Source organism: Netta rufina, assembly GCF_964035555.1.
Source record: "Netta rufina genome assembly, chromosome: 13".
NCBI classification, from domain to species: domain Eukaryota; kingdom Metazoa; phylum Chordata; class Aves; order Anseriformes; family Anatidae; genus Netta; species Netta rufina.
The window spans coordinates 14,132,670-14,146,828 of record NC_140136.1 but is presented as its reverse complement, the minus strand read 5'-3'; the positions used below and the strand labels follow the sequence as shown (position 1 = coordinate 14,146,828).

The 14,159-nt window shown below is 37.8% G+C and overlaps 1 protein-coding gene across 1 annotated transcript in view; it reads right to left on the bottom strand.

The window, feature by feature from the left end:
- ESRP2 (epithelial splicing regulatory protein 2) overlaps positions 1 to 14,159 on the bottom strand; it is a gene marked incomplete at both ends in the record, with an annotated part of 40,808 nt that overhangs the window by 5,287 nt on the left and 21,362 nt on the right. The window contains 10 exons of the mRNA XM_084294904.1: positions 3,352 to 3,529; positions 4,556 to 4,748; positions 5,959 to 6,145; positions 7,088 to 7,309; positions 9,341 to 9,642; positions 10,666 to 10,708; positions 10,867 to 10,999; positions 12,126 to 12,236; positions 13,542 to 13,596; positions 13,718 to 13,816. Of these exons, the coding sequence (XP_084151030.1) occupies positions 3,352 to 3,529; positions 4,556 to 4,748; positions 5,959 to 6,145; positions 7,088 to 7,309; positions 9,341 to 9,642; positions 10,666 to 10,708; positions 10,867 to 10,999; positions 12,126 to 12,236; positions 13,542 to 13,596; positions 13,718 to 13,816 (1,523 nt within the window). The remainder of the gene's footprint in view (positions 1 to 3,351; positions 3,530 to 4,555; positions 4,749 to 5,958; positions 6,146 to 7,087; positions 7,310 to 9,340; positions 9,643 to 10,665; positions 10,709 to 10,866; positions 11,000 to 12,125; positions 12,237 to 13,541; positions 13,597 to 13,717; positions 13,817 to 14,159) is intronic.

Sequence of the window (14,159 nt, the reverse complement as noted above, 5' to 3'; positions counted from 1 at the left end):
GCAGAAGGTTCTACACTAAGAATTGGTACACAGACAATGGGGTATCCCTCTCAGACTGTGAAGTGTGAGATTTCAAAAGGAACCCACTGGAAAGAGAACACCTCTTTGTTCAAGCATGCGTTTCATAGGGGGAGAAAAAAAAAAATAATCCTTAAACAAGTCCATACCAATGAAGCCTGCTATTCTAATACAAGGGAGAAAGGTTAATGCTCTTGGAACTTAGCGATCTATCCGTTCCCCTACACCTCCTTATTCTTGTTTTAAGCACAGCTCCCCACCCCAGCAAGCCTTGAATTTGGGGTCTCCAAAGACTTGGAGGATTAATATACTGCAAATATTTTATTTTTTTTAGCCGAAGATAAAAGGCACTTAGGTCTACTACAGGTTTAAATATTGATTTTAAGCCTGTTCTACACAAAAATACTTTCACAAAGGAGTCCTTACGTTTCCAGCCTAGCCTTTTCTTCAGCAAATTCAGAAGGCTTTAAATAATGTCCATATGGTGATCAGCTTTGTTCTGACACATGACTTCATAGAAAACCATCACCCAACACTTAGTTCCTTCCTTAGGTGCTTGATTTCTCTCGCTGCACTTACTGATGTGCAGAGTGATGGCCAAAACCAACACTGATGAGTCCTTTGCATCTTATTACTATTCTGCCCCACATTTTCCTCAAGCTTTTCCCAATAGGGTCTGAAAGACAGATTATTTTTTTCCTCAACTTTAAAATAGTGTCTACACAATTAAAGCCTTCGAACAATAAAGGAAGTTTCTGGTAAACATCCATAAATCCCTTATTTCAAATTAATGCCCAAAGACCAGCAAACCTGCTGAGAAGCTGGTGTTTTAGGACTCGTCAGGGCAACAGCTACCGTTATGTCCTTTCGATTTTAAGGGTTGTGTGGGTTTTTTTTGTCCCCCACTCCACCCCTGAGTATCCTTTAGCTACGCAGTCAGTCAAATAATTGACCCAGTTACATTACAATATAACTAGAAAACAGTTTAACATGGAAAAAATACTAAATGAGAAAGTATTATTAGCAATTTTGAATGTTACAGTGCACTACAACATTATGAAAGGTGATGGGGAAAATACCCATCTCCAAGATTTACTATTAAAATTTCACAGATTTTTCAAGGTTGTTTAATGCTAGATACATTAAACACATACAAACTGGAAGGGATTTTTAACAATAAAAATAAGAATGCATAACTTCAAGAAGAAAACAAGCTACTGGATCACTAAACAAGAGCCTAGTGCTGATAAAATAAATGAAAATTAAAGTAAGTGATAAAGTGCTGATCTGCAGATTCTTAAATAATTTAAGATTAGAAGCATGTACTGATATTGAGACTAGCTTGTTGAAGGCCATAATAAGCAAACTCTCTCTCTTAAGAGGCAGGTCTGGTATGAAAGGTGTTTTCACTTAAATAACAACATGTGAATACATGCAATATATGGAGCCCATGAAGACTGAAGGAAGAACACAGAAGAGCATAAAGCAGGAACTAAAACTTAAAACTTACTCCTTTCAGACAAGGACATACAAAGACAAAAAAAAAAATCACCCTTTAATCTCAGCTTTTCCGATCTATTTCCCAAGCCCATTGAATACCAACATCAATTAGTTATGCAGAAATTAAAACCATGCCCAAAACCACTGATGATTATTAAGGGCTCACTTTATAAATGACCAGAAGCATCGTGCAATGCATCCTTGGGCAGCAGCAGAAAATGAAAAAAATAATGTGAGGAGAGAGGGAAGGGGGAAAAAAGAAAAAAAAAAGATTAGTTATTCCTCCAGAGACATAATATTGTCCCAGTACAGTAAGTCACCACCTCTGTTTTCCCCTAAAGGAATGAGGGAGTACAAAACTAGTATTACCACATGCGGGATTCCAAGAACAATTCAAAATAATTCCTTGGCTCCTTTATAAGATATTGAACCCGATCTCATTTGGACAACATCTTCTAAAGAAATCAAAGAGGTGACCAATTTAATAACAGTAACTAATGATGTCAAGAGGTTGCAGCAGAAGAATATGAATAGCTTTCACACTGTGGTAAAATTTCCATTCATTTGAAACATTTAACTGCTTAACACAAAGGCTAGAAACTACTCTTTAAATTCAGAAAATAAGGAAAAGCTCTAATTCAACACCAGACCCAGAGTCCCGCTTCGCTAAATTGAAGATCTAGTGGATGCCAGGGCTACTAGATGTTGTAAGTCACTGACCTGCTCCATGCATAGACAGACTCAAGTCATTTTTCAACAGCACACTTACACTTATAGCTGAATTTCAGTTTAGGAAGTAAGCTATCCCCACACTTAAGGTTTTAATACAACCACCATCCATACATCCATCCACCAAAAAGCAGTCAGTTAGAAAAAGGTAAACTGTGAATGGTTAAGAAATGGATCATTACTGCTGCAACGTTTGGGGGGAAAAAAATTGCTTCTTTGCATGAAAAAAAAAAAAAAAAAAAATTCCGCATCTCAGCCTTCAGCAGTACCACTGTTAACCAACTTACATAAGTTTGAAGGACAAACTCATGTAAAAATTGCCTTCTTTTCACTTGAAGAGTGGTTTGAGACCCACCAAGAAATTCTAAATAAGGGCTTCTGAGTAGTACTAGGACAGATTCGGTATTCATGTAAATGCTGTTATCCAAAGAGGTTAAATACTCACCAGAACACACCATACTCAATTATCTTCCCTTTTAGCAAATATGTGATGGCAAAACATGGATATAGATACAATATCTTCTGAGATGAAAGGAAGACATGGAAAGACCCATCCATGAATTCAAATATGTGCTGCTGAATTCAAATATGGTGCTTTTCTTTCTTTAAATGTTCCTCTAGAAGATAAGTTTCTATGTGTTTGCCTACTGATAGAGTATCAAATCAGTAGATACTGACCAAAGTTATCTATAAGCACTTAACATACTTGCTATCAGTATCCCATGGATTGGAGAATACATTTTTTTCTTTAGGTTACAGCATAATGCAAAATGTTCCTTCCTGTAACCAGAATAAATAGTCCATGCAAGAGTGTCTGACACCAGTGTCTCTCCTTTTGTAATGTAGGTGTGGTGAGTTGCACTGCAGCCTACTGTACTAGAACTTTGTTCTCAGCAGTCTTTAACACGTCTTATATCCACGCATTAGATCACTGCTTTCAAATTTGGACATGCTTATTATAAGCATGAAGGCAAATGTTAATTCTAAACTGCAGTCTGCTGTGAATATGTTCATCAATTTCCAAGAGCATAGGCTTGTTCAGTTTGATATCTGCTGATCAAATAAATTCAAATAAAATATCAGGGAGAGAGACTGCATACTAACCTGGTATCCCTGGAAGAAACTGAGAATCTCCTTCATTCCTGTGTTATATGGCAAGCCCTGCATACGGACTAATGCTCCAGGCTGGGGCAGAATTGGAGTGTGGGTGGCAGTGGCAGCAGCAGCTACAGCTCCTGGAGGAGCTGCGATATACCCAACTGTGGTAGGAGATACTGGAGGACTGAAAGAGAAACAGGGGCAAAATTGTTATGAAAACCAGTAACTGATTTTAGTAGCTGGAACACGCAAAGATGAAACTGAAAAAATTGAGAATAAGACGAAAAAGGCGCGCGCACAAAAAAAAAAAAAAAAAAAAAAACACGAGGAAACAGCCTTGATATGGACTGCTCTGCTGACTTCCCTTATTTTTCTTCAGCATTTGACAATTTTTGGGGAAGAGATGTAGAGGAAAATAGCTAGCATTTGCAGTCGAAGAGGTTAAGAGTGGTACTTGTTACTTCATTGTGGAGGAGAAAACTAGAAGCTACAAATGACTTGTTCTAAGATCATTAATAAAATCATACAGACAGGAGGCAGGAGGAAATCATAGTAAAAGAAGCAGCCAAGAGCCCAAATCTGGTGCTTTTAGGCCACAAAAGAAGTAATATCTCCAGTTGAGACCTGTCTAGCAATTTTCTATGTAGTCAGGTTAGTGTCACAAGCCTAGGAAATGACAATGAACAAACTCTTCCCCCACAGACTTGAGCACCAGACTTCAGTAAGCCATGTTGATAATATCAGTGGGAAGGGAAAAGGTGGAGATACCTGCTTTGCTTATACATGTGAAGAAGTTCTTTGGTCTCACTGATACAAGATATCTAGCAGACTTACCAGAGGTACTAAGCGTAGTATTAGTATAGAAACAGTACTGTAAGTACAAGATCAAACCAAGAGGAGGACAGAGGCATGTATTTACACAGTTTCTCATTTGGTCAAGAAATAGAATTGCCTTGATATCACCCCAATGCCAAAAATGCTGTTAAACAATACACCAACATTATCACGAGATGCAACCAAATCCTATAGAAAAGCTGAACTTCATTATAAAGCCACAGAAAAGTAGTCAAAAGGGTTACTTTCCCTGATGATTAATGTCAACAAATTCCTAAGATTGTCTACACCTTAAGTACAAATTTCAGACCAAATGCACAGTTGCTTACTCCACTGAGATGAAATGGCAAGAGAAGCAGTTAAGTCTAGAGGGTACCTGGGATAGTAAGCTGTGTAATTCATATAAAGCTGAGCTGCCTGAGCTGGGTAGTAGGTAACAGTTGGAGGAGCAGCAGCTGATGCCTGGGGAGTCCTGGCGGCTGGCAAGAGGGCTTGTGGCTGGTAGAGTGCTGCTTCTGCTGGGATCACAGCTGCTGTTTGGAAAGCAGCATAAGCTGGTGGAGAGAGACCTAAAAACAAACGAGGACACAAGAACAACAACAGCAACAAAAAAAAAAAAAAAATCAGAATGGAGATCTCTGCAGTAGGAAAGGAACTGTTCATCCTAATGTGACTGCTCTCTAGCCCCTCTCCAGGAGACCCCTGCGTATTACCATGAATGACAACTGGTGCATTTGAAATGAGCAATTCCTAAGAAATCACAACTCCTCAAGCTGAGCAGCCATGTCCATATGTACATGGAAAGCAGGTGACTTCAGAGTTATTCAAAGAAAGCATAAAGCCATATGCATAGAGAAAGCAGGCGTGCACACCAACACACCCCTTTTTTCTTTCTAACAGAAGTTGTACTCTGTGGGACAAAAGAACCATAACATTGGCTATGTGTGGGCATCTACAACTGCTGACCACAAGTTTTCATATGTAAGCCTACTGCAGCTTCAAAAAGTATTTTTAGGATATAACAAAAGTTTTTAAGAAACACAACAGGGAAAAAAACACTACATCACTAGTCTGAGGCAATCTGACACACAAATACCTGACTTGCATAAGAACACAAAGCTTAGTGTGCAGTCAAATTGTTTTTAAATAGTATATTTGGCTGCTTTTTACCATTTTGCAGATACACATTGTTATCTGCTTTGTGATTTGGTAGTGAGACTAATTAGAATGGTACAGCGAAGTTCCATTATAGTTCCACAATAAAGTTCACTACAATTTAATAAAAAGAAAAACAGAAAAACTAAAAATCCTTCCAACTAGCATATCATCCCAGTGGGTGCTTTCCTTCAAAAATAAGCCCAAAGAGTACCTTCTCAATGCTCTAAGGCAAGATAGCAGGAGCACTCATTGGCAGCTAGAATATAAAATTTCTCCCCCTTTTAAAAATGCCTCTAATTCCAAGTAGGTTTCACTACAGGCGAGTCTACTGCAGAGCTCAGAAGAACAGTACACCCATAAAAAGCAAAGTGTGCAACAATTTCACTGGCAAGGCCTTGCTGCCCTCTATTCACCACCGAAAATACAATAAAAATGGCTCCAATCAGTCCCATTATTGCCCAAAGGGAACAATTCCAATCTCAGCATGTATACAGATGAATGATTATTGATCATGGCAAAACCCAAGTCAAAAGGTGAAAGGCCACAAAGCTTCAGCACCTACCACATATCAGCCTTTAGCAGCAGAGAGCAGAAGAATTGCAGACTTACATGGTAACTTACATGGCGGTGGGGATAAGCCACTACGATTTAAAGTGCCACCCATTAAAACAAAGTTCATCTCCTCTCCCGAACACTGGAATACTTCCACATAACGGTCCTTCATCATTTTTTTGTGACATTTTTGAGCCACCATAAAGGCTTTGTCAGCAGATTTCATTTGGATAAAAGCATCACCTGATGGTCGTCCCTATGAAAAAGAAAAATCTTAAATCAAAGTGTTATTAGAACAAGAGCACAAGAAACACAGAAAGTATTAAGATTTTGTTCTTAGAGAAGTAAATTATTGTTCTTCCTCATAAGTCAACAATTATTTTTAGAAGCAAAGGCAAGACTTGTGTAGCCAGCACCCTTAACTTAATACTACTTCCTTTTTCCAGAAGGAAACGTAGAATAATTTGGTATGGAAACAGAATTTGAAGGCCTCTTATCCAAACCAAAGCAGAGCTAGCTAACACATTCAGGTTACATCAGACCACTCATGGTCTTCTCCATTTGAATTTTAAGCATCTCCAGAGGGTAGAGATGTAGTAGATCTCCTTCATTTGTTTCCTTTAAGGATAATACCTCAATGTTTCTGTGACCAATAGTATATTTTTAACACAAGATGACAAGAACAAAAGAAATTCTCATGGTTACATCATTAAAATATATCCAAAACATAACTTCAATTATCAGCTTCCTTTAAACCCTGATAAGTCTCTAATCAAGTTAGAAAAAAAAAAAGATTTTTCCACAAATGGGCTTATAGAACACAGCTGTGATTGAGCACAAACCCTGAACAGGGCAGATATGCCATCTTACATGAGCCATTTCCATCTTGTGTATTTCCAGAATTTGACTGAAACACAAGGGAATATTTAAGGCAGCCTCAAGGACAAAGCTATTAGTCAAAGAAAACATGCCACAGGCTTCAACCTCCTCCATTTTAGGCATACGGATGATATAGAAAGAAAAGCAAGCATGTACGGGGAAGGTAGGGAGAAGTGCTGAGGAAGAAAGGAAAAAGTCAAGCAGAAGATAGTATTTTGTCAAGGTTACGGAAGACCTAAAGCATAGCAAATAAGCTACCATGACTTCTAATTTGGTTCAGTAACTGGAAAGTCAGCTCTCCTGTGCAAAATGCTGTTACCTGTTGATTAAGGACCATGTGAACGCCATGGGGCTTGATATCAGCTGTGGCATCTCCCATAAATTCCAGGATGTCGTCAATGCCAGCAGTGTAAGGAAGGCCTCTGAGCCGGACACAGTCACGTATGCTACCCGTGGCAATTGTGTATGGTGGGGGTATGACAGGAATGATGGGAGTTGGGAGGGTGGGAATAAGAGGTGTTGACATGTATCGATTGAGTACCTGTAGGGAATAAAAAAAGACACTGATAGAGATTTACACATCATCCGGTTGAGCACAAATCAGTTCTCACAATAGTATTTCATATGTTTAAATAAATCCATTTCCAATATCAGAGAAAATGCCTTCTTGAACCAGATTACTGTGGACAGTTTCCTGTTGGGCATTTGAAAGTTTCAGACTCTGAAGGAAAAAAGTCTGATAAATTTAATTTGCTAGACACTAATAGCAGACCTTTCTAAACTTATTACAATAAAGTTAAAAGCGGATTACAGTACATTTTAGCATATCCCAAAAGGAACATCTGAAAACAACGTTCACACTAATACACCAGTCTTGTCACTTACACTTCATACTTAAATTACAGTAAATTAAAAACATCTAGTTTAAAAGAACTGAGATCTGAAATAAATAATAAGTAAAAAGACTAATTCTTTCATAGACCTGATAGGTTAATAAACAAACACCTTAATTAATCAAAACAATCATGCTGAAGTACAGGGCTTCTGGAAAAAAATAAAAAAATAAAAAAATAAAAGCTACAGGAGACCTTAGTCTCAACATTTTATTTTCTCTTGACTCATCCCCTTGTGACAGAGGGAACATAACTTGCTGTTGGGGTTTATTGCTGAAAGACATATTTAGCAGTGATTATCAGAAATAAACACATTCCACTGAAAGAGGCACCAATGCAAAGATAATAAAGTTTTAGTATTGTCAATAACGATCAAGCCTATTGAGTTTGTCTTGATAGAAGCTTTTTTGCAAGAATCTATTCTTGTAGCACATTTCAGGCCAGAAATCTCCCCTCATTGCGTATAGAATATTGCAATCACTTTGTGTTAATTTAAATAGATGAAAGCTGTCTTTACACAAACAAGTTGCCTTTAATTCCCTAAGAATCATCTCTTGCTCAAGCAGTAAAAAACTAGGGTGTCACCTTAGAAAACTGACCTAGAGGAAGAAGTAATGACATATTGAAGGAGCATGGGTTTTATCCAGGTGTCCCTAACAAAAACAAGAACAAAGATCCGGTCACTGTGAACACGGTGGCTTTGTTCCTTTGAGGACTTTGCCTCATTTTTTCAGCAAAGCAAAATTGAGGAGAAAATAAGTTTCACCATGACATTTTGCTTAGTCTTCATAATATTCATTATCAGATTCTTGACTGTTGTATTCTCCATGCAACAGTACTATAGGTAAATGGCAGGTCTGCATATGTGGATATTTTTTCCCATACCCCATCACTTTTATGGAAAAAGCTTCTCATTTCAGATAGTAACAAACAGTAACTGTATGCAAGCTTTATAGCCAATGTTTACGCAAAGGCCAGATGAAATCTCATAATGGTTCCCACGATTTTGGCATTATCAGTATAGAAATATTCTGTCACAAAGAAAAAATTAGTATGTGATGTTTTATAAGGGTTCAAGTTGCGGGTGCCAAAACGAAACGGTGGTTTACCAGTTTAAGAAGATGATCATGATTAAGAACTGGTCAAGAAAAGGAGAAAAAAATGAAATACATTATCTTAGGAAGAGAGATATATCACTTCCCTTCACCAAATATCAGATACATCCTAGTAATTCTTAGTGTCCAACAAAAGAACTGTAGGAAAAGCTCTTTTGATGTAGCCAGATTAGAATTTCATGTTAAATTCTGTGCACGGGAAACAGATTTTAAAGACAATACTACAGACTTCAAATCAGTATTACTGAAATACTATTAATCTAGTACATTTTTAGAATTATTTTTCAGATTTCAGTCAATCTTTAAGTGGAAGAAAATTATCCAATGGTTTTTACTTCATGATCTGGGGAATGTTAAAAAAAGTGGCAGTAAATGAAAAAAAAAAAAAAAAAAAACACACAAAACAATGCTGTACCCTTTTCCATGCCAAGCAGTAAGCACATGTTGCCCTATCTGGAGCTTGACATCTTTGATACAGACAACTTGCATGACTGTCTACAATGGGTGTATGATCATTTAAATAAATATTTAACTCTTTTGAGTTTCACAGCCAATAGTTACAACCTGCTGGACTTCTGCTGCTGTGCTCCGGAAGAGTTCAATGTAACGTTTTCCAAGAATTTCTTTGTGTTTTTTAAGTGCATTCTGTGCATATTCTTCACAGGAGAACAATACAAATGCATCTCCTGTGGGCCTGCCATCTGGATACTTGACAAAGAGAAGTCCCTCTTTCCCTCCTGTGACCGGGCACTCTGGCCCCAGGAACCCCAACACATCCTCCTGAGTAGCAGTGAATGGAAGGCCTCTCATCCGGATGATAACTTGATTCTCTTTAGATAAAAACTGGGCAACTTCATTGGAGGTACCTGGTAGGAAGATATTAACATACGGTCAGCCAATTCCGTATGACAGAGGAACAGAAAAGCATTAAGGAGCAACACAGGAGGTAAGTAGCTAGTAACAAACACACACAATACCTGAGACAATATTAACTCGCAGTAATTTATTTTGAAGTGAGACCCCCTTACCCTTAAAGTCTTACACATTTTAATGAAATTGGAACAAAGAAGAGATCAGTGAGGTATACAGACACTTCTGCTGCAAAGGTTCCCCTTCCTCCCAAACACCAAGCCCAGCCTACAAACATCACAGCTCAAATGCAACCACATGAAACCAAAACTTCACAGGGTCAAAGATTCTTAGAAAGCAAAACAGGAAAAGCTACTTCATTAATTGTGTCCTCAGCCAAGACAGTGTCCTGGCTTCAGTTAGGACAGAGTTAATTTTCTTCCTATTAGTTGGTAGGGTGCTATGTTTTGGCTTAGGATGAGAAAAGTGCTGATAACATGCTGGTGTTTCAATTGTTGCAGAGCAGTGCTTACACCAAGCCAAGGACGTTTCAGCTTCTCACTCTGTCCTGCCAACGGGCAGGCTGGGGGTGCAGCAAGAGCTGGAAGGGGACAGACTCGGAACAGCTGACCCAAACTGGCCAAAGGGGTATTTCATACCATATGGCATGCCACTGAACAATATATAGGGGTGGCTAGCCAGGGTGGGGGGGCCAGACTGCTCGGGGTTAGGCTGGGCATCGGTCAGCAGGTGGTGAGTAATTGCATTGTGCATCACTTGTTTGTACGTATTATTAGTAGCAGTACTAATAATAATAACACTAGTGATAATATTTTTCTGTCTTAATAAACTGTCTTTATCTCAACTCACAAGCTTCACTTTCCCATTTCTCTCCCCTATCCCAGAGAGGGAGGTGGGATGGTGAGCGAATGGCTGTGTGGTGTTTATCTGCCAGCTGGGTTAAACCACAACAGAGAGGTATCAGAACTAGAATGTGCCTATGAACTTGAATAATTATACTGAACTCCAGCATCACTTACCTCCTGCAATTTTTAAGAATTCTTCCCCTGTTGCTTTGTAAACCTTAAAGAAAAAAAAATCCATACATGAAAATTACAATATTCAACCATTTCATGTATGAGTATTTTTGTTATTTAGAGCAATATAGGAGCATGCACAGTTCTCATTCAAAACCATACTCTTTGCTCTCCAAAGATTTGCTTCAAGTCGTTACTTTTTACCTCAATGTATCTGCTACCCATGTGATGCTTATGTCTTTCCAGTGCCAAATCTCTCTGTTCAGAATTGACAAACCGAACTAATGCTTCACCATTTCTCCTTCCTTGAGCATTCAGACAAAGGGCCACACCACCTCTGGAATATAAACCCAATAAAATAAAAAGTGAGATGTTGGATCTCATGCTGTTTGTCACTTTCTCAACTTCTATGCAGGTGTATTTCTGTAACCCCTTCCTATCGTCTCAGATTCAGGTTTGAATTTCCTCATACACCTACAGGAATAAATCAATCATATTTACTCTGCATTGAATACCTAGAATATACATTGGCAGGTATGTTACATTAGAATCACTTCACACACCCACAGAAAACAGTAATGAAAATTTCTTCTGAAGAGCACTTGGAAGTTTCTGAATCTATTTGGCTTTTAAGTCTTCCAACATTTATTTGGCTTTTAAGTCTTCCAAGTAGGCAACAAGATTACTCTAGAAAATATTAGTATAAAACAAACAAACAAACAAACAAAACACTTAGAACAGGCTTCTGAAACCCCTTCAAGCCTTGGTCTACTCATTCGTAGATCAAAAACAATTATCTTCTACCTTCTCTGACACAGAAATTTCACAGAGAAATCAATTTTTATCTGAGGTTCTAAGAATCAAAAGAGCTGATATCATCCTAAAATGCAATGTTAGCAAGCTAGAAATAACATACAATAGAAACACAGGAATATATTTTTCCTAAGCTGGCAGGATTGAATTGGGGGAGCTGGGGAGGGTGCGTGGGAGTGCATAATAGAGGTCTTTTTGTACAGTTGTCATTGTATGTATGATAGAGCATTGTCTAAGTAGTACGGTATTTTGCATGCACATCTTCCTAAAAGTAACATGGGACAGATACAGTCTCAAAGCTTGAATCATCTTTCAATATGTTACTATCCAACTGATTGGTTCTAACACAAATTTATTTATTTTTTAAGTAAGGTAAGGCCATCACATCTCCAGCCTTAGTTTACCCAGGAACTGTGATTTGCACAGCTAAGAGCCAGAGAGCCTTTATTCTCAATTCTTCCTCGCACAGTTAAGCTGGTGAAACCTATTCAGTTATGAACATGGGGTGGGAAGGTGCTGGAGGTGGGAAAGATATAAGAAAGCACTTTTGTGCATGCATGTGTGTGAGAGAGAATGCACACACTAAATATTAAACACATTTGATGTTAAAGACCAAGCAATAAAGGCAAGACAAATTCTTATTCTCTTACTTAGCAATATTCAGTCCTTTGAAAAATCGGGCAATATCTTGGTCTGAAGACTGCCATGGCAAACCTCTGGCACGTATTACTGTCTCATTGTCCACTGTTTCAGATTTACTACTGCACAGAAAAAAAAAAAAAAAAAAAGCAAAATTAAGCTTTAATCTAGGTTTTCCATTATATTTTCAAGTTCCTATTTACAAGTCATTTAACTTGAAAAAACAGAGCATATTTGTAGTTGAGACTCTTGTAATTCTGCTACTCCTTTCAGTAAAGAACAATAACTGGGGTAATTCCTTTATATACACAATACCTAAGATGCAGTGTATTGTCATCACATAGCAGTTCCTTAAGAAAAATAAGAAGGTTGTTTCAAAGTGAAGAAATAAGGAACTTCCAAATTTAATCTAATCTAATGCAGATGATTACAAGGAAGTCTTAAATATGAATATACATTACTTATGCTTCAGATGTGCAAGTCTCCAGTTCCTGAAATGTATTTGAAAATAAAGAACTATTCTGTTTCTTGTCTCCCAAAATCCAAAGTCAATTTAGATTAAAAGAAAAAAAAAAAAAAAAAAAGAAAAAAAAACATGGAAAAGCTGAGCTTATCTCTGTAGAATATGAGAAATCTACTTCATGTAAGGAATAGTTTCCATCCATCTAAAGACCAAGTTCTCAGCAAGAAATCTGTTTAAAATCAAAGTGTCTCCTAAACTGTAATACTGATCAAGATAGGGTAGAGACACGCCCATTTTAATGAGCACACTGAAAAGACAAAACACCTGCAGTTGGGTAGGGAACATGTCTGCTAATCAACAGCTTCCATTTTGTCACTTGCACAAAGCAGAAACCTAGGAATCTGTTTAAAAAGATGTCCAACTACACTTTGTCTAGACAGCAAATAATTAACATCAAGACTTTCACAGAAGCATAAGGGATCCACTTGTGTAATACAAAAAGATCCCTTAAGCAGGATCTCAAAACAATTTAAAAAAAAAAAATCATTTGCTTCAACCACAGCCTTGTGAGACAGTCTGCAATTCAGCATATTAGACAACTCTTCAAAAGCACCATGTAATGTAGTTCAGCTCCATTTAGGGTGTGCCAGCCATTACCCCTGTTGACTTAGGGAAAGTTCACAAATATTTCTTCACCATTGGGTAAGATAAGACAGCCTCACTGCCATTCAAAACAGAAGCTAGTGAGCAAAGAGCGTTTTACTTGCAGTGACTTTTAAGACAGACAAACGTACAGCATTCAATATACCAGCTACGGTCTGTCTGCACCAGACCTCCAAACATGCTGTAATTGTTCTCAGGAATCAACCTAGTTTCACAGAGATGGAAGGAAGGATTTGGAATCTTTCCTTGATGTAGACAAAGCTCAGCTTTGGTTGTAATGAACTGTAACAACAGCACTTACCATGGACCTGTTTCGTATTTGTATTTCACAGTTTCAGGCTCAGTAAATATGTGATCTGCAACAAAAGTAGACATTGAAATATAACCAGGGTCACAGATTACTTAAGAATGACAGTATCACTGTCGATTCACACAGAAAGGAAAAATTTCAACATTCTGAATAAACAGGTCACTTACTGCAACTTTCAGAGAGCATGCTGAAAATGATAGCCACCATTGTTTTCACTTGCCACACGCCAAAGTCCTCCTCTGTTTCATCTGTCCCTAAGCCTAGATCTAAATAGGTGATTATAGAAAATAACAGACTTGCACAATCATTTGTAAACAAGCCATAAGGCTTCCCTGTTATTAACATGGAATTGGTAATCAAATCACACTGGTCTTAGCAGGGACACGTGACCATTAGGCATTTGTAACTCTGCTCATAAACTAGTTAATATTCACTTTAACAGTCAACATTCTGAAAACTATTGATAGCTTACCATCATTTCAGCTTTAACATTTCAAAAAAAAAAAACAACAAAAAAAAACAGAGTAAGTTCCTATCACTTCAAACATAACTGAACTTTAACCAAATTATTCTGGGCCATAGCAATACTCCTAAAATTTAGATGTAGAG